This window comes from Saccostrea echinata, unplaced genomic scaffold (genome assembly GCF_033153115.1).
Source record: "Saccostrea echinata isolate AGI-Se365-2 ecotype Australia unplaced genomic scaffold, CSIRO_AGI_Sech_v1 ptg000054l, whole genome shotgun sequence".
Classification (NCBI taxonomy): Eukaryota; Metazoa; Mollusca; class Bivalvia; order Ostreida; family Ostreidae; genus Saccostrea; species Saccostrea echinata.
The window spans coordinates 65,701,070-65,720,325 of NW_026889803.1; the positions used below are offsets into that span (position 1 = coordinate 65,701,070).

Here is a 19,256-nt window from a genome sequence, read left to right on the forward strand (position 1 = left end):
ATTTTTTTTTTTTAAATGACTCAGAACCCCAGTTCCCCCCCCCCCCCCCCGACGCTACTCCACACCCTTTCAGAAACCTGGTGACGGCCCCGCATATGAACTTATTTCTAGATTAATAGATATTTTTCATAATATAAAAAAGAAAAGGGCGACACAAAATATTCATCTTAAATTAGCAATGAAAAGCAATTAGATCCACCACTCTTGACCGGAAATAGAACTCTTCAGTTTAATCCAAAACAAACCTGACGTCATTTTTGTATTTTTCCCCTCTGCTTACAGTCTTTATTTTCGTGTTTGAAGAAGAATATTTCCAAAATATGGCTGCAGATTCGCCGAAAAGAAGTATAAAATCAAATTATAATGTTATTAGACCACAGGCTTTTAGGTAATTTGCATTTTTGAGTCGTTTGATTTGATGTTATGGGTGTTGTTTATACTGGGGTTGATTCAGTTCAGGATTAAGGGCATCAACAAATCTACTATCCATAGTTATATCCAAATTGAGCAGTCATATAGATTTATATAAAGAAAAATTAACATCCTCTTATATATTTGAATGAAAAAATGGTGTTGCATTATGGAGGAGTGTCGATCTTTACCTCAGAGAATTTCCAAGAAAAGACTAGTGGTAAAAACCTGGAGATAAATAAAATTTCTGTTTCATCACAATGCACTCATTTGATACTGCTTGTTTCCGAAATGTAGTGTATCATGTGCATGGCAAATCTAAAAAAAAAAAAAGCATATGCATTTGACATGTCCATAGTACCAATTTAAGTAGGCTTTATGACCTCCCTCCCCCCCCCCCTCTTTTACAAAATGGAAACATCAGAAGTCATATAAGAAAACTACTGTATTATGGCTAACAAAATAGATATTTGGTTCAAAGTTTGATATCAACATTAATGCATGTTACGAGTGGTATTTTAAATTCATTATAAATGAGAAATTGAACCAAAAATATGTTTATTGTCTTTTGGTAAGGTTTACTTGTCATTTTATAGAGACCTGCATGGTCAGCTATTGCTTGAACAAGGCCGAAGGCAGAAGTAGTCACATGTAGAACAAATTCAAAAGTCAATAACCATTTTATTAAATAATCAGTAATTTTATATTTTTATATAACCCCCCCCCCCCTCCTCACTTGAAAAGTAGGGAGTATATACTGATGGTGGTGTCCATCCTTCCATTTGTCCATCCATACGTCTCTAACTTGGGGGTACCCATTTCTTATCGCAACTCCGCCTATACCACTGAATATAATTTAATTATACTTTCATGGAATCTTCATTACATAGTGCCATTGTGCACCTTCTGTTTTATTTTTTTGATTGGACTGGGGTTTTCCGCGCAGCCATGGCTATTCTTTTTTAAACATAGGGGATACCCATCTCTTATCCACAACTCCTCCTATACCACAGAATAAAATTTAATGAGACTTGAACAGAATCTTTGTTATTTAGTGCCATTGTGCATCTCTTATTTTATGTTCTGATTGAACAGATATTTGGGGTTTGTGTTAGCAAAACCTTGACATGCACTGCTATTCTTTCTATAAAATTGGGGGTACCCATCTCTTATCCACAACTCCTCCTTTCTAATGAATACACTTTTATGAGACTTTCACAGAACTTTGTTACACAGTAACATTGTTAGATATTGTGCACCTCCCAATTTATATTTTGATTAGACAGATTTTTGGCAATTGCCATTGCAAAACCTGGACACTGCTATTCTTTCTCTAATATTGGGAGTACCCATCTCGTATCTTCAACTCCTCCTATACCAATGAATAAAATTTAATGAGACTTTCACAGAAGCTTTGTTACAAAGTGCATTGACTTTTGTGAATTTCATATTTTATTTTCTGTTTGGACGTATATTTTTCCCATTGCAAAACATGGACTTTGTCATTATATTCATTTGGGAGCAGGGGGTATCATTTTGTGAGCTCATTGCTCACAGCATCTAACTATAGTTCTTATCTCCAACATACACATGTATATAAAGACTCATAATGTAAAGTGTTATGTAAACAACATATCATAGATTCAACAGTTTAACAGCTGTTTAACAAAGTGGAAAACAATTGAATATTAAAGAACAAAAAATACCAGTACCCAACCATGTACTAATTAAGGAAATTAGTCTGATACTGACTCTGCCATTTTTATGTTTACAATGACACTTGCTTTAAAATACACAATTTGATTGTTTGATAAACTATGGTTATAACCTCTAGGAACTTCATTTTGAGGTGAACTCTAGTGAGGTACACCTTAGAAAAGGAGTCTCAACCAGAGGGCATCAAAATTCTTGATCATTTATTAATATTAAAATATATATAATAATATAAATAATATATAAAATCCAATACTTCACTAATCATGCTAATTGTGCTAAAAGATCAACCCATTAGCTAGTGTTAGTAGAAGCACTATATACAACACATAAGCACTTCAAACTCTTTTACACTTTCTCCTTCTTTTGAGATATTTTAACCCTATGACATGTAACAAATGAGACTCTAAACAACATAATGCTGTTATTTTTTGCTTTTGAGCACCAATATGACCAGTTAGCAAGAGAAAGTCTACAATATGGCTATAAACGACAAACAACAGATATGAAATATGATGCTTAACCATATGAGCCTAAAGAGTTAGCCCTTTAGCTAGTGCTAGTAGGAGTGTTGCCTAACCGTATACAATACATAGCCATTTCAAACTGTTTCAAACACGATTAAAAAAAAAATAAACACATGATCTGAAAGCACACAGTCACAGATGAATCCAGCTAATCCCTGATGTATATTTTTTGTGTATATCCAGCTAATCCCTGATGTATATTTTTTATGTATATCCAGCTAATTCCTGATGTATATTTTTTAGTGAAAAGAGTGTGATGGAAAGTGTAGTGGATTTCATCTCAGATGTTGTTCCACAGGTAAGAGAACTCAGATGTAGTACCACAGGTAAGAGAACTCGGATGTAATACCACAGATAAGAGAACTCAGATGTAGTACCACTGGTAAGAGAACTCGGATGTAATATCACAGGTAAGAGAACTCAGATGTAGTACCACAGGTAAGAGAACTCAGATGTAGTACACAGGTAAGAGAACTCGGATGTAATACCACAGATAAGAGAACTCAGATGTAGTACCACAGGTAAGAGAACTCAGATGTAATACCATAGGTAAGAGAACTCAGATGTAGTACCACAGGTAAGAGAACTCAGATGTAGTACCACAGGTAAGAGAACTCGAATGTAATACCACAGGTAAGAGAACTCAGATGTAGTACCAGTAAGAGAACTCAGATGTAATACCACAGGTAAGAGAACTCAGATGTAGTACCACAGGTAAGAGAACTCAGATGTAGTACCACAGGTAAGAGAACTCAGATGTAGTACCACAGGTAAGAGAACTCAGATGTAGTACCACAGGTAAGAGAACTCGAATGTAATACCACAGGTAAGAGAACTCAGATGTAGTACCAGTAAGAGAACTCAGATGTAATACCACAGGTAAGAGAACTCAGATGTAGTACCACAGGTAAGAGAACTCAGATGTAGTACCACAGGTAAGAGAACTCAGATGTAGTACCACAGGTAAGAGAACTCAGATGTTGTACCACAGGCAAGAGAACTCAGATGTAGTACCACAGGTAAGAGGACTCGAATGTAATACCACAGGTAAGAGAACTCAGATGTAGTACCAAAGGTAAGAGAACTCAGATGTAGTACCACAGGTAAGAGAACTCAGGTGTAGTACCAAAGGTAAGAGAACTCAGATGTAGTACAAAAGGTAAGAGAACTCAGATGTTGTACCACAGTTAAGAGATTATCTACCAAAGGTGAGAGACATAGAATAGTAACTAGCAGGATGGTTAAGTAACTGAGTAGAATTATCAGTAAAAGTGTGCAGTCAACCATGTTTACAGAGATTCAATTGAAGTAGAGCTTACAGATGTTCATTGAAAGATGTTGTAATCTTTTAACTTTTATTTTTTTCATAAAATTATCCTGAACAACACAGTTTAATTTGAAAACTAATGGAAAAAATCTTCAGTTCATAATTTCTATCATTAGCAGCTTATATTTTTTCTTTATAGGCATACACTGGTAACATAAAGGCTGAGGATAAGGAAAGGATTCAGTGGGTTCAGTTTGCCCAGTCTGATATCAATGGTAGGGACTGGCTAATAGTTTGCCTAGTCTGATATCAATGGTAGGGTAGTTGTTAGTTTGCCCAGTCTGATATCAATGGTAGGTTGTCTGTTAGTTTGCCCAGTCTGATATCAATGGTAGGTTGTCTGTTAGTTTGCCCAGTCTGATATCAATGGTAGGTTGATTGTTAGTTTGCCTAGTCTGATATCAATGGTAGGTTGATTGTTAGTTTGCCTAGTCTGATATCAATGGTAGGGTAGTTGTTAGTTTGCCTAGTCTGATATTAATGGTAGGGTAGTTGTTAGTTTGCCTAGTCTGATATCAGTGGTAGGTTGTCTGTTAGTTTGCCTTGTCTGATATCAATGGTAGGGTAGTTGTTAGTTTGCCTAGTCTGATATCAATGGTAGGTTGTCTGTTAGTTTGCCTAGTCTGATATCAATGGTAGGGTAGTTGTTAGTTTGCCTTGTCTGATATCAATGGTAGGGTAGTTGTTAGTTTGCCTAGTCTGATATCAATGGTAGGGTAGTTGTTAGTTTGCCTAGTCTGATATCAATGGTAGGGTAGTTGTTAGTTTGCCCAGTCTGATATCAATGGTAGGTTGTCTGTTAGTTTGCCTAGTCTGATATCAATGGTAGGGTAGTTGTTAGTTTGCCCAGTCTAATATCAATGGTAGGGTGGCTGTTAGTTTGCCTAGTCTGATATCAGTGGTAGGTTGTCTGTTAGTTTGCCTAGTCTGATATCAATGGTAGGGTAGTTGTTAGTTTGCCCAGTCTGATATCAATGGTAGGGTAGTTGTTAGTTTGCCTAGTCTGATATCAATGGTAGGTTGTCTGTTAGTTTGCCTAGTCTGATATCAATGGTAGGGTAGTTGTTAGTTTGCCCAGTCTGATATCAATGGTAGGGTAGTTGTTAGTTTGCCTAGTCTGATATCAATGGTAGGGTAGTTGTTAGTTTGCCCAGTCTGATATCAATGGTAGGGTAGTTGTTAGTTTGCCCAGTCTGATATCAATGGTAGGTTGTCTGTTAGTTTGCCTAGTCTGATATCAATGGTAGGGTAGTTGTTAGTTTGCCCAGTCTAATATCAATGGTAGGGTGGCTGTTAGTTTGCCCAGTCTGATATCAGTGGTACAATGACTATAAGTTTGCCCAGTCTGATATAAATGGTAGGGTGGCTGTTCTTTGTCAAGTTTCTATCCCATTGTGTAACTCAAACAGTTTACAATTTATGAATAATGAGTTACCTGAAACATTGTTTGTAATGAAGTTTATAGAGATATCAATAAATGGAAAGTATAGTGCAATTTATCAAAAAAATGATTGTTTAAAGTCTTGTCTCTCTTCCTCAGGAATATGGCAATCATTTGAAGAATAATGTTTTAATACTCATATGCATTTGATGCTATTGACTTGTAGAAATGATGACTTCAGAAAATAAGATACTGGTAATTGATAAGCACTTAGGTTTTCAGTTAATTTTGTCCTTTATGTTAAATGTAAGTTAGTTTCTTTTCTTGTTTGAAATTCCAGATGTGTCCTCAAATCCAGATCTGAACACTAACGAGAGTAAAGGGGTGCCCTTATTACTGATACTGGGATATGGAAATGGAGTACAAGTGTGGAATATAGCGGTAAGGACATCCTCCATCAGTTTGTCTCTGTCATTATTAGATGATTGATCTTTTTGTATATTACAATTGTTACTCCCACTGTCCTTTGAAATTTTGTCAAGGAGTGAAAGGGTGTTGTATTAGTTAATGAAATAGTGTATGCATGGAACTGTGAACAAGGGAATGTGATTTTTAACTACAGTAACTGTACCTACCACTCTTTAACCGGTAAAGCCATCTAAATGAGTTTTTGGAAGCATAAATCAATATATACTTATATGTTAAAATTTAAACCATACATCCTGAAGAGTTAACTCTTCTCTGTTTCACAGACCAATGGAGAGGCACAGGAAGTGATGTCACTGAGGCAAGGACCAATCAGAATCTTCAGAGTTCTACCAACACCTACACAAGGTTAATATTAGTGCTTTCTGATGATCAGTGTTTTAATGCTTTGCTCTTTAAAGTCTAGATTGCAGCCTTAGAATTCTGTGTTATACATGTTTTTCTGTACATTTTTTATGGGAAAAGCTTTATTCAGAAAAGGCAAATTGTTATTCATAGAAAGAGGATTATGTATGTTTTAAATTAGTAGCCTACCTACATATATTTTATAGTAAATATGTATGTTTTCACAGTTTTTGAGGATCCTGATCAGTTCCATTATAAGAGACCACTGGCTGTTCTCTGTGACAGTACCAGGTAAGAAAAACTCAAAACTGTCTTTGTGACAGTACCAGGTAACAAAAACTCAAAACTGTCTCTGTGACAGTACCAGGTAACGAAAACTCAAAACTGGTTTTTTTTTCAGTGGAATTTTTGTGATAGTTTTTTTTAATGTAAATTTCTTTTGCAAAATGCTTTGTAAATGTATTCTGCCAAAGTAATGTGGTAATCTAAGCATTGTTTTAAATGAAAATTATGCACTTATGAATCTATTCTCTCTTTTTGAAGTGCTGGACAGCCATACTGTTCTGTGAAGTTCATTTCCGTAAGAACTGGAGATGAGGTTCACAACATCAGTTTTAAAACACACCCTGTCTTAAATATAGAGGGCAGTAAGAGGTAAGCATGTGATAATTACATATTGTTACAGGAGACGTACTTCAAAATCAAAAATCGAAAAATCCTGAATTGAATGAATCAATACTCATTATCATTTACACAATATCAATTTCAGTGGAGATTAATATGAGTGATATAAATCCATATGAGCAAAGAAAAACAACTTGTATTAAAAAAATACATGTTATATCACATATAGATTTTTCTTGCTTTTTCTTAGTGTTAGGTTGGGGCTCTTTTGAATATAAAGTTAAAATGCTTTATTTCTTTGAAAATTTTGTTCTCTGCCCATGGGTATTTAGCAAACATACTAAATGCATGGTTATGATAAGCAAGGGTGCCTCTTTCGAAATTGTGAATTTCTTGGGTCAGAGGCTCTGGTGTTAGGGTTGAATCTATTGTGAAAATGCATTATTTCTGTGAAAATCTTCTTCTCTGCTCCTTGGCATCTAGGAGGCAAACAGAGTATATAAAGTTGTAATTAGTAAAGGTATTTTTACTAGATTTTTGCAATTCTGCACCACTATGTCAATATATTAATTTGTATTCTACAAATAAGTTATTCCCTTAAGATATTCACCTACATGTATGATAACTAATCACTGTAACTAATATAATTGAATGGTCAGCAGAATAGCAGAATTATACAAGAATTTTTATAATATTTGATACAAAAACATACTTTCATAATTTTTAATGGCCAGTTACTTGTAAATAATAGATAAATAAAAATGGGATAAAAATACCTTATCATTGTATGTTAAATGTTCTTCAAAGACTAAGAGAGGCCAATGTGAGAGGGAATGAGATGGGTTTACTAGTAGTGCTCAAGAACTATTGTTTTGTTTAGTCTGCTTGGGGATAGTGCAAAATGGGGGCAAGTACATGAAAGTAAATAGATCAACTTTAAAGATTTACTGAGCACTAAATTAATTATTTTTTTGATCCATGATCATCCTATTTCTCTTGCTTTTGTGCAACATAGCTTCATTTATCAACTGATTTTTTTTTATTTTATATTCAATTAACCAGTGGATCCTTTACAGTGATATATTTTGTCCAGGTGATTGTTAAGGCCCAAGGGCCTCTTGTCTATTTATAGAGTGGTTGTGGTGGTATATACTATTTATAGAGTTATTGTGGTGTATTTTCTATTTATAGAGTGGTTGTGGTGATTTGCAAATGTAAATATTGTGATGTATATGTATTTTGTATTTATAGAGTTATTGTGGAGTATTTTCTATTTATAGAGTGGTTGTGGTGGTGTTCCAAGAGAAGCTGAGTGTGTATGATGCTTGTTCACTGAGACAACTGTTCTGGGTCATGAGTAAGGATACCAACTGGGAAAGATTAACCCTTTATCTCTGATAAACATGATTTTTATTCAAATTGAATTATGTACATTGATTTCCTTCCAGAAAATATGTCTCTCTGGTGCCTTTGTTCATCTCTAACATACTGCCAAAATATGTTATGCTATTTTTTATAAATGTGACTGTTTCAGACTGTTTTCCTAACACTGGCCCAAATATTAACCCTATTGCTCTGGGAACAAGGTGGTTAGCCTACGCAGATAAAAGGGTGAGCAAAACAACACTTTAAGTTATGGATACCTCACACTGTTTTAAGTATATATAATTATAGCTATGAAATAAATGTACTGTATGTATGTAGAATATGCTTCAAACAAATATATACTTAAGTTTGAAATCTTTTCACCATATTTCAAGTTTTGGTAATTTTGTTATTTGAAAAACAAACATTGTTTGTATGATTTGATTGAGTAACTTTCAGTTCACCTCGACAAGGTCAAAATGAACTTGTACTATACCGTTGGTGTCCTGGGTAAAGTTTTTGGAGCAGGTCCCTTCCCACTAATAGCTTTACCTGAACCAAACTTGCATGTATGATGCATCTAGAAATGGACACTACCAAACTTGCTTCAGATGCTGGATCTGACCTTCATTTTTTGGATGAGTGAACAGGTTAAAGTTTTTGGAGCAGGTCCATTCCCAAGTAACCAGAAGTCCAACTTAAACCAAACTTGAATGCATATTGATCTCAGGATACACACTAAGTAGAAAAAATTTGGTGTGAGATTTGTCTTACTAATAGAGAACATTCATCAAGGTGAGCTTCGTAAACTTTGGTTACATATGTTTGAGTTTTATTGGACAGTGGGGCCTCATTTATCCAAATATCAATAGTTTAGACTATTTTTGTGAATGATTTGTTTTGTTGATTCACCTGTCCTGTGGAGATACTATGAAATCATTTTAATTTATGGGGGTCAATGTTCATGGGCAATGAAAATTTTACTGGTTCACGGGACACAATTTTATGGGTAACTCATACATACAGAAATTTCAATAAACCGATACTTTGACAAAGTTATCATTTGTGGGGATGTAAATTTACGGGTACAGGTGATCCAGGAAATCCACAAACATTGGGTCCCCCAGGAACAATGAAGATTCCACAATGTCTGGAGATTTTTATTTCTATGTATATTTTGTTGACAGCTTGTTCCAATGCACCAGTCCTGTGGCGGTATGTCTGGAGATGGATCGCAGTCTTATGCTGCCACGGTCATCAGTGCTGCTAAGGTAAAAATTGATTAATTCTTGTCATCATCATTTGTTTTAATACACTTATCTTCTTTTGAAGTAATAGCAAGGGTGAAGATCCAGGGCTACCTGTACAACATATCTCTGATAGTTCAAACAGGGGTGTAACAATACATTGATGCATTGTGATACATAGGGAATCTCTAGACTAGAATCTTTCATTCTGGTTTCAGAAAATACTTGAGACTTTAAAAGTAATAAGATTTTTCTTTAAACCAAAAAATAATTATGGAGAATTTTGTTAATTTAAAAACTTAATATATCATGATATATATCAATATTTTGCTGAAATGTCATGAAAACATTTTCCATCATGATACATAGCCCAAAAAATGAATTGAATTTATTCTACCAAGATTTATAAAACACTAATTTTGGAAACAATGAACTAGAAAATGTTCAACTACCATTATAAATACTGTAGATCATCAAATATATGTCACCCCTTATTTTAGTGAGATGAGACAAAATTTTTACAAATCCTGCCTATTGTAGTATATAATCTTTACTTATTAAAATTATATCAGAATGAAATTTTCGTGAGGAGACAGTCTCACATAATTATGCAAAAATTAAGTTCTCGAGAATAAAAAGTTATTTATAGTAATAATAAAATTTTAAACATCAAGTAAAGAATTATAGAAGTACAAGTGTACAATACTTGTAATTATTTACCAAGCAGAAAAAAATGATTGGGAATACTATGTTAATTACAGGGAGCATTTAAGGGTCTGACCATGTTTGGAGAAGCTATGGTTCACAGTGTAACAGGAACAAAGCCTGCCCCCTCACCAAAAAAGGCTGACTCCCCTCCCCTGGACAACGGTCATCGTCCAGGCATTGTGTCCATCATTGACACACAGACAGTCAATGTTGATCATGTGAGGCTTTATTTTCTTTTCATTTCTTTTAAGAATAAAATGTCCTTGAAATTACATGTATGTCTGTAGAAAATATGATGATTTATAAGACGAGTGAAACTTTCCTGAATAGAAGAAAATTAAGATGACAGAGTGAGTTTCAGTTAGCTATTTTTTAAAGCACAGTAACAAACAAGTTAGCCTGAGATGTATTGTGTGACTTTGATTGTGATTATGTTGTTGGTGTTCAATGCAGCATTATCTCTCTTGCTCTACCCCACTAACCATACTCAGTATATTTACTGTTTATTTCTGATTAACAGTTCAGTGTGAGTGAAGACAATGAAGCTGACGGACTCATTGCTCATTTCCACGCCCACGCTAATGAGCCAGTGTCATGTATGACCTTTGACTCCTCTGGTACACTACTCCTGACTGCATGTAAACTAGGGCACAACTTTCATGTGTTCAGAATCATGGCTCATCCATGTGCCTCGTCACTGGGGGCAATTCATCATCTGTATACACTACACAGAGGGGAGACAACTGCCAAGGTTTGTCTGAAAAACATGATACTTAGATGGTTGTGTGTATAAATATCACTACATTGATTCTTTTGTTGAAGAGTAATGTAGGGAAAGGTGGATTTATGTGTCTTAACAGTTAGGCAAAAGTTTTATACATTTTAGTGAGATAGACATTTTTCCTCTAAAATTTGACGACGTTGTTATGTATGGAGGTTCAGCATAGTCATTGTGTACATTATTTTATCTTCTTAACAGGTGATTGACATGTGCTTTAGTCATGACAGTAGATGGGTGACAGTCAGTTCTCACAGAGGAACAACTCATCTTTTCCCTATTACACCATATGGAGGTAATCCTCAAAAGAAACATGCTTGAAAATAAAATTCCATGACAACAGACAGTAAAGTATGTAAACCTTTAAAAATAGGGGGAGTGCACCCACAGTTGGCAAATGCTTTTTGTTGTTCTTGTTTCAATGACGGCAATGTAAGCTAAGATTCTCATAAGGAGTAGGTTGGAAATTATGTTGAATGTTGAAAAATTACCAATACTGATTTGCATTTGCAAAGTCTGTTGTACCATTAGAATTTAACACTGTACATAGTATGCAAATGACCAATGCTGCTCCATTTTTGAAGGTCAAGTAAATACTAGAACACACTGTAGTCCACGGATTGTAAATCGAGCCAGTCGGTTCCACAAGAGTGCTGGATTGGATGATATGGATCATGGAGCTGGAAGGAATAGCCCCGTGCTCAATGCCTCAGGAAGTCCAACGTCAGCAGGTATGTGTTGTGTTTGCTTGTTCATTTGTTTAACAATAATTTGTTTTCATAATCCTATAGTACATGTATATTGATTTATTTATTTGAATAAACGGTAATCAGTAAGTGAGTCTTAAGATTCCAGAGTTTTTATTATTTGCTTACTACTCATGCTATACATAAAAACTTAACATTTTGTAGGTCAATATGACAACTACCCAAGTTTACTGAGACATAATGCCCTCAACAACAGTATAGGGAACCCAAGACTTCCTCCCTATCCCCACCCAATCACTGTGTACCCTCTGGCCCAGATCAAACAGCCCTTGATGACCGGGCGGGGCAGTAGTAAGACAGGCAGTCCCTCCCACACAGGCTCGGATAACTGGATCCTTGTCACAGCTTGTTTTTCTACACCCAGAGTGTGGGTTGGAGGAAGTCCTAGCCTCTCTGTAGATAGGAGAGGTATATCTGTCATTTCATTGTCCATTGTATTGTGTGATTGGCAGTGGCAGGATTGTACAAAATTCAATCAAATTGACTTAAGTCAAAATATTATTTAGAGGACTCTATGATAGAAAATGGATAACAAAAGGTTTTTCAAAAATTATGTTATTTTGTCGAAATATAGTTCATTTACTTTTGCACTAAAACCAATAGGAGTAACATTAATTTTGCTAGAAAACAAATAGAAATGTAAAGAAATGTAAATTTTAAACTTGATTATTTCATGTGCAAACTGATTCATATGATTTAGCAGTACATATCTTTATATAAATATTTCTCTATAATGAAAATTCATTGAAATGTTTATATCTGTGCTACTATAAATTGGATATCTCAACACAGAAAATTTGAATTGCAATCTGTTAACCTTCTAGCTGGCATACAGCTGTAAACAAGAATTAGGTTTTGGATATCACAGATAAGAAATAAATACCTAGATAAGTTTTCCAATATGTAGGTAATTTAATATAAGGAACATATTAGTTTAGCTGTTCCAACTACTAACTTTCTTTTATGTATTTTAGAAGGTAAGAGAGCAGCAGACTCCCTATTTCTAATGAGTCAGACGGGAACTCTAGTGGAGTATGTCCTTGACCCTAAATCCAAGCAAGTAACAGAGAAAATAACAGATGGAACTCCTCTAGATTTATCCATTACTGGTTATACCCAATGGCACCTACAGAGGTAGGTAGGATGCTGATAGATAATAACGTTTGGAGCTTAATATTTTTAGCAGTAAATATCATCTAATCCAATGTGTTCAAGTTGCATTACAACTGTCACATTTTTACCAAATTCTAGGTGTATTTAAAGGCTACTGAGAGAGTAATGAATTACAGTTCTGAACTCTCAAAGGTGATTCATTTTATACACCATGTATCATCTTGAATAAGGGTAAACAGGTGTCCTTAATTATTCTTTATTATGTTGGATATACCAGTATACTGTACATGTATTTTGTATGTACTTCTATATTGTTGGTGTTTAATTGTTCAGTAATATGATTTTTTAGCCTGAGAATAATTCTCCGATTTATTTTGTGTTCATTGTAGGTCAAAAACATCAGAGGAAGTCAGGCCCCCTCTAGTCCTCAATAACCCCCTTATTTTAGCCTCTGATGCAGTCATGTCACAAAGACCATCCTCACGCACAGGTAAAATCTAATAGCACCCATTACATTTCAAGTACAAACAATACATAACTCCCTCCATCCTAATTTTGGTCTAAGATGCAGGGACCATCATTTGCAAGTAAAAGCAAATAATGCCCCCCTTTTCACTAATTTTGGCCTCTGATGCTGTTGCGTCAAAAAATAAAATATTCATCACATGCTGGTAAAAACTTTGAGACAAAGTTTGTTATGGCATCTGATTCTGTCTTGTCTCAAAGACAAATTTTTATTCAGGTATCTTTACATGAGCAGACATATGATTTTAGTGTCTGTGTGTGTGTGTGTGTGTGTTTTTTTTTTGGGGGGGGGTCATTTTTGATTCATTTTTCTCTACTTTGAGGTCCACTAACCATTTGTTGCCATACTTTTTAGTCAGTAATTGTAACTTTTCAATTTTCACTTTTAACAACTTACCCACAAGTCCCTATCCAAGAGGAAATAATTAAGAAATAATAAAAATAGTTAGAGGTCATTTAAAAATACAGGGAAAGTGAGCTGATATATGTTTAAAAAAAAGATTTTGGGGAACTCAATTTTCCATCAGATACCCTTACATTGAAACCTGACAGTTAATGTGGTTATTACAGATGACAGTGGTCAGTTCCCGGTGACCAGACAAGATTCCCGTGATAGCTTACCAGCTGAACAGGAAAACAGAAGGGTCGATCAAGAGGAATGGCTTTCTCAAGTAAAGAATATTAAAGGGATAAATACAGTACAATTTAAGATTTAAGCATATAATTGTGGCATTTAATACAGGTGTCAATAAAAATTAAATCTGCCAATATTTAGAACCATGATAAATAAGCAAAGTTCACTTACGATTTGAGAATCTAAAATACGCCTTTGAGCTACTTTAAGTATGTCTTACAAGTTCTCTATTTACTCTTCCAATTTCCATTTTCCATCAAGTGTTTGAAAATTGGAATGTTCTTAGTTGTTCTTCTTCATTGTTTACTATTATAATAAAAAAAATAATAATAAAAGAAAGTTATAGCCCTCCTAACACTTCCTTGTATTGCCTTGTCCACTTACAGTAGGCTGACTGACTTGCAATCTAAATTATTTTAATGTTTTAAAAAAAATCTCCAGTGGCCGGAGGTCTAGTTGGCCCCTGGACCCCATCCTTACTATTTTTAGCTCACCTGAGCTGAAAGCTCAAGTGAGCTTTTCTGATCACCCGTTGTCCGTCGTCCGTCCGTCTGTCCGTCCGTCTGTAAACTTTTCACATTTTCAACTTCTTCTCAAGAACCACTGGGCCAATTTTAACCAAATTTAGTACAAAGTATCCTTGGGTAAAGGGGAGTGTAAATTGTTAAAATAAAGGGCCAAGTCCCCTTACAAGGGGAGATAATCAAGAAAAGACAAAAATAGGGTGGGGTCTTCAAAAAATCTTCTTCTCAAGAACCACTAAGCCAGAAAAGCTGAAACTTATGTGGAAGCATCCTGGGGTAGTGTAGATTCTAAATTGTTAACATCATGACCCCCGGGGGTAGGGCGGGGCCACAATAGGGAATCCAAGTTTTTCATTGAAATACATAAGAAAAATCTTCTTCTCAAGAACCACTGGGCCAGAAAAGCTGAAACTTATATGGAAGCATCCTGGGGTAGTGTAGATTCTAAATTGTTAAAATCATGACCCCCGGGGGTAGGGCGGGGCCACAATAGGTATATTAAAAGGGGGGAAATCTGGTAAAGAACAGCATGGTCAAAGTTACTCAGGTGAGTGATGCGGCCCATGGGCCTTTTGTTCATTTTATGATGTTGGTAGCTCTGCACCAGTTATACAGGATGCTTAATTTATCAAAATAAAAATTATTCTTGCAATTTTTCATTTATTTATAGATCAAAATGAATGTAAAGAAGTGGCATTCTTTTTATTTGATTTCCAAAGGAAATACATGTAGTTTTTGAGCATGCATTAAAAATGATACCATCATAGAAGACCTTATCTTTATGATCTTATGACTTGTTATTCATTTGCTTCTCAGGTGGAGATCATTACCCATGTAGGACCCCACCGTCGCCTCTGGATGGGACCACAATTCTCTTTTAAAACGTACCAGAATGTACAGAACACTACGGTCTTGTCCTCTCAATCCTCGGCCCTTCTGTCTCAGAGTCCAGAGGTCAACCTGTCCAACATGGATGTCACCTCAGACGAGGTGGACCTCGAAAGTCTAAAGTAAGAAAAAACAGAAAATATTTACATAGTTAAATACATCTGAGACTACATCTACATCTTTACTCTGAAAATTTCAAAAAGTTGATAAATTAATAATTTTGCTTTCGGTTAAAGGATTATTGACTATAATTTTTTTTTTTATCTCTAAATGCATGGATTATTCATAATAGTAGTAAAGCCCAATTCAGATAACAGCAGCCTCTATTTTAGTTCAGAATCTTAGCTGAAAAAGTCAGAAATTTTTTGTGAATTTGTTCTGTAGAATCCAGCCAGTGAGATCTAGTCCTGTAGCTATGCCCAATGCTCGCCCTGCCTACAGACGAACAGGAAGTGACATCACCTCTTCTCCGGGAAAAGGTCCCTCACCTTTACTCATAGAAGCAGGTATGTGTCATGAATGTACTTATACAGATATCTATACCATTATTTATAAAAGCAGGTGTTTTGTGATTGTACATTTTCTGATATCTATATCATTACTTGATGCCAACTTTATGGTGTAAAAATATACACTATACTGATATATATATCAAAGGCAGGACCATGGTGCATAATGTAATACTTTGTTACCTTGTATTGGTATCTACATGAACATCATTGCTATAAAGTTATTCTGTCTTCCAGGCAGTTTTGACCAGTCTCCAAATCTTTGTGACGTCTACAGCAGTTGGGCCGAGTCCACGGTTGCTAAGCAACCTAGAGGAAGTGTAGAATTAGATGAGAAAATGAAAGAAAATCTTGCAGAGGCCATGTTAGAATCCCCAATGAAGGAGGGGGGCCCTTCATCAGTATCACATGGTAAGTAAAGAAATATCTGCAGAAAATGTTCGTTATAGGTTAGCCTCACCAAAAATGAAGCAGTGAAACTGCAGCTTGACTAGACTTTAGGGTGAAAGAGCACCAGAGTTATCATCCTATCAAAATACATACATGTGGCTTCATGTACTTAACATCCTTCTGCACAGTCTCTTCTTTGGGGGGGGGGGGGGGGGCTCTCCAGTGAATTGTGGTGTTGTGTATTTCATAATCTGATGCATACTTGTACACCATGTGTATGCAAAATAAGAAAATAAGGCATTGCATATCAGATACTTTGAGTGTCCACTTAAGGTACATGTATACAAATTCTATTGTAAGTTAAAAATTTGAATCACCCAAGTGTCATGTATTTACTCAAGAACTACAAATTCTATTGTAAGTTAAAAATTTGAATCACCCAAGTGTCATGTATTTACTCAAGAACTACAAATTCTATTGTAAGTTAAAAATTTGAATCACCCAAGTGTCATGTATTTACTCAAGAACTAATTTTAAACATGCATTAAATGTATTGTTTGTTGTTGAACATGAACAGGGTATGAGGTATTGTATACTTGTGGTACAGTTTACTTATGTACATGTATATACATGTAGGAAGCAGTGTCACATAAATACATGTACTTGAAACAAAATGTTACTTGTAGGTTTAAGCAAACTTAATTGCCGTCCTAAAGCCAATACATCCTGTCAACATCGTTAGTTCTCTTCTGTCAGCATATAAAGTGTAACAACATTCCTGTTACTTTGGCAACACATTATCCTGGACTTTTATAACCTTTTTGTTTTATGCCACGAATAGACAGCGTTAGGTTTCCCAGCAACAAAGAGCTAGGTATTTTTTCTTCCATCTCTGGTTTTAAACAGACGATTGCTTAAGGCTGGCGAGCGGCACCAGGTGCTTCTATCTGTTTTAGAGTCATTAAAAGTCTTTTATAATTAGCCAAGCAAGGAGAGACTGAATCAGCTATCAAAGACTAGGACTGATTTTTAAGATGCCCAGAGATGCTAAGCGACTCACCTCTGTCTTTTAATAACGCCTGATCAGTCATCCTGATGATCTGTCGTCGTGCTAGTCTTCTGGGCCTAATTTCACGTGTAGTTTATTTAATGCTATGATAATTCGAGCCCCCTACTCTATTATCCCTATACTCGGTGGGTGCATCAATAACAGGGTTTGGATTAAGAGCCTATATTGTTGACGGTAAGATAATGAAGCCACGAGGAGTGGATCGGTTACCTGAGATGGAATTATTAATCAGCATCTTCTTTTTAATCTTCGTTATCAATGTTTCATTTTAATCACTATTTATAACAAAGAGATAGCAGAGAAAACAGTAGAATATAATAGGTCAGATTGCTTGTCGATTATTTTATGGATGGGGGCTTTAGATGCCGTGGGTTTACTTTTATTCCCTCAAGGAGAGTATTCTCCAAAACATTGTTTCACTCGCCTCTTTAGGACAACTGGTTGTCTCAAAATTAAAATTGGGGACAAAGGATACTTTTTTATGATCACGTAATTTTACCGGAGTTTATGTGACATTTCATTACGATATGACATATTTTCCCCCCTGATTACCCCAGGAGTCATAAAAAACGAAATTTATTTTAAAATGTTTCCAATATCGTAAAAATGAACAGGACTGTGTAATAAAAAAACTGTTCTGGCCTTGTATTAATGACTTTCTACGCTGTACCATTCAAGAACCTCTAGTTAACTGTTTATACGTTTTATCCCTGCATAGATGCCTTTATTGGTAGTAACGAGAACCTAAGCACGTCTTCTGGCTCCAGTATTGGGCTGACACGAGAACACGTCATGGACCCAATGTTTAGCACCAGCAACGAGTCACCTGACTCCAGCTGACGTCACAGGGAACCGGAAGTTGAATCTAGGTACCGGAAGATCTCGACAGCCGATTGTAATGTGTCATTCTCTATAATTAAATGTAAAAATTAATGTACTCGCTTTTATGATAATTTATCATTTTAAATAATAATTGAATGTAAAAAAATGTTTTAAAGTGTGTAAATGATAAAGGGGAAAGTTTAGACGTAAGAAAATGAATAAATGCATCAAAACTGTGCATGCATTGACTGAACCCAAAGGATTGGTCTGTATTTCATTGTGATACTGTACATTTTTATATATACATATATTGGTTATGAAAATGAAACACTCATTTTGCATTGTTAGAATAATTTAAACTTGTAATAAATATATGGTTGTTATTTTAAAATGTATTTTTTCTTAAATTTTACATTAGATGTGCGTAATAAAGGTGATATCCAAAAACAATTATTTTTCCTTAGTTGAAGCAAAACCAGAATTTCAATTAGAATGTACCAGCACATGTACATGTAGGTAGTGTCCAGTTCTAAATTTTAAATTTACTGGATGGAAGTAAATTCAAAACTCAGAACACGACAGTATACCGTAGAGACCTAATTTTTAGCATTCAATACTTTATTAGTGTACCTTTACCAAAAACCAGATGAAGAAATATGGTCTGTCCATGTCTATCCATATAAAAGTAAATGTAAGTTTAGGTCATGCCAATGAACCTGTAGGTCCATGACTTGATGTGTGTTAAGTACAGATGACTTTTACAGATTGAATATCTTTTTTTTCTACTTTAAATCGGATCATTGCTGTAAATTAGATACGAAATCACCATTTTAATCCACGTAGGTGAAAAGACCGTTAGTGATTAGTTGTGTGGGTTGTAGACTCGGGTAATGAACGTGCTTCATTAGATCTCACATGAATCCGTCAAGATCTGAGCCTTGACAATCTATGCTCTTTAATTCATCATGTTCTCAGATACCCGTCAATTTCATCAGAAAAGTAGGTAGTTTTCAAAGATTTTGTCTGCAATTCCTCGCCGCTCTTAGCGACTGTAATTACCACGTACGCAAAAGTCGCTAATGCGAACGGAAAACCTGCGACAG

The 19,256-nt window shown here is 35.3% G+C and overlaps 1 protein-coding gene across 1 annotated transcript; it reads left to right on the forward strand.

The window, feature by feature from the left end:
* The first annotated feature begins 240 nt into the window (after positions 1–240).
* Positions 241–18,603, forward strand: LOC133172643 (BCAS3 microtubule associated cell migration factor-like). The gene is made up of 22 exons (XM_061307583.1): positions 241–388; positions 2,895–2,949; positions 4,118–4,193; positions 5,700–5,800; positions 6,112–6,193; positions 6,418–6,481; positions 6,734–6,844; positions 8,095–8,171; positions 8,349–8,425; positions 9,367–9,450; positions 10,188–10,352; positions 10,655–10,885; positions 11,114–11,207; positions 11,497–11,643; positions 11,824–12,087; positions 12,654–12,813; positions 13,182–13,282; positions 13,888–13,988; positions 15,292–15,485; positions 15,748–15,869; positions 16,110–16,283; positions 18,050–18,603. Exons 1-22 carry the CDS (start codon positions 321–323, stop codon positions 18,169–18,171), a joined length of 2,670 nt encoding a protein of 889 aa, XP_061163567.1. The 5' UTR covers positions 241–320; the 3' UTR covers positions 18,172–18,603.
* Positions 18,604–19,256: the final 653 nt, after the last annotated feature.

Excerpts from the sequence above, each read along its gene's own strand:
- LOC133172643 (XM_061307583.1), top strand. The coding sequence starts at position 321 with ATGGCTGCAGATTCGCCGAAAAGAAGTATAAAATCAAATTATAATGTT. Across the intron at positions 9,451-10,187 it reads CGGTCATCAGTGCTGCTAAG|GGAGCATTTAAGGGTCTGAC; the intron begins GTAAAAATTGAT and ends TGTTAATTACAG. Across the intron at positions 15,870-16,109 it reads ACCTTTACTCATAGAAGCAG|GCAGTTTTGACCAGTCTCCA; the intron begins GTATGTGTCATG and ends TCTGTCTTCCAG.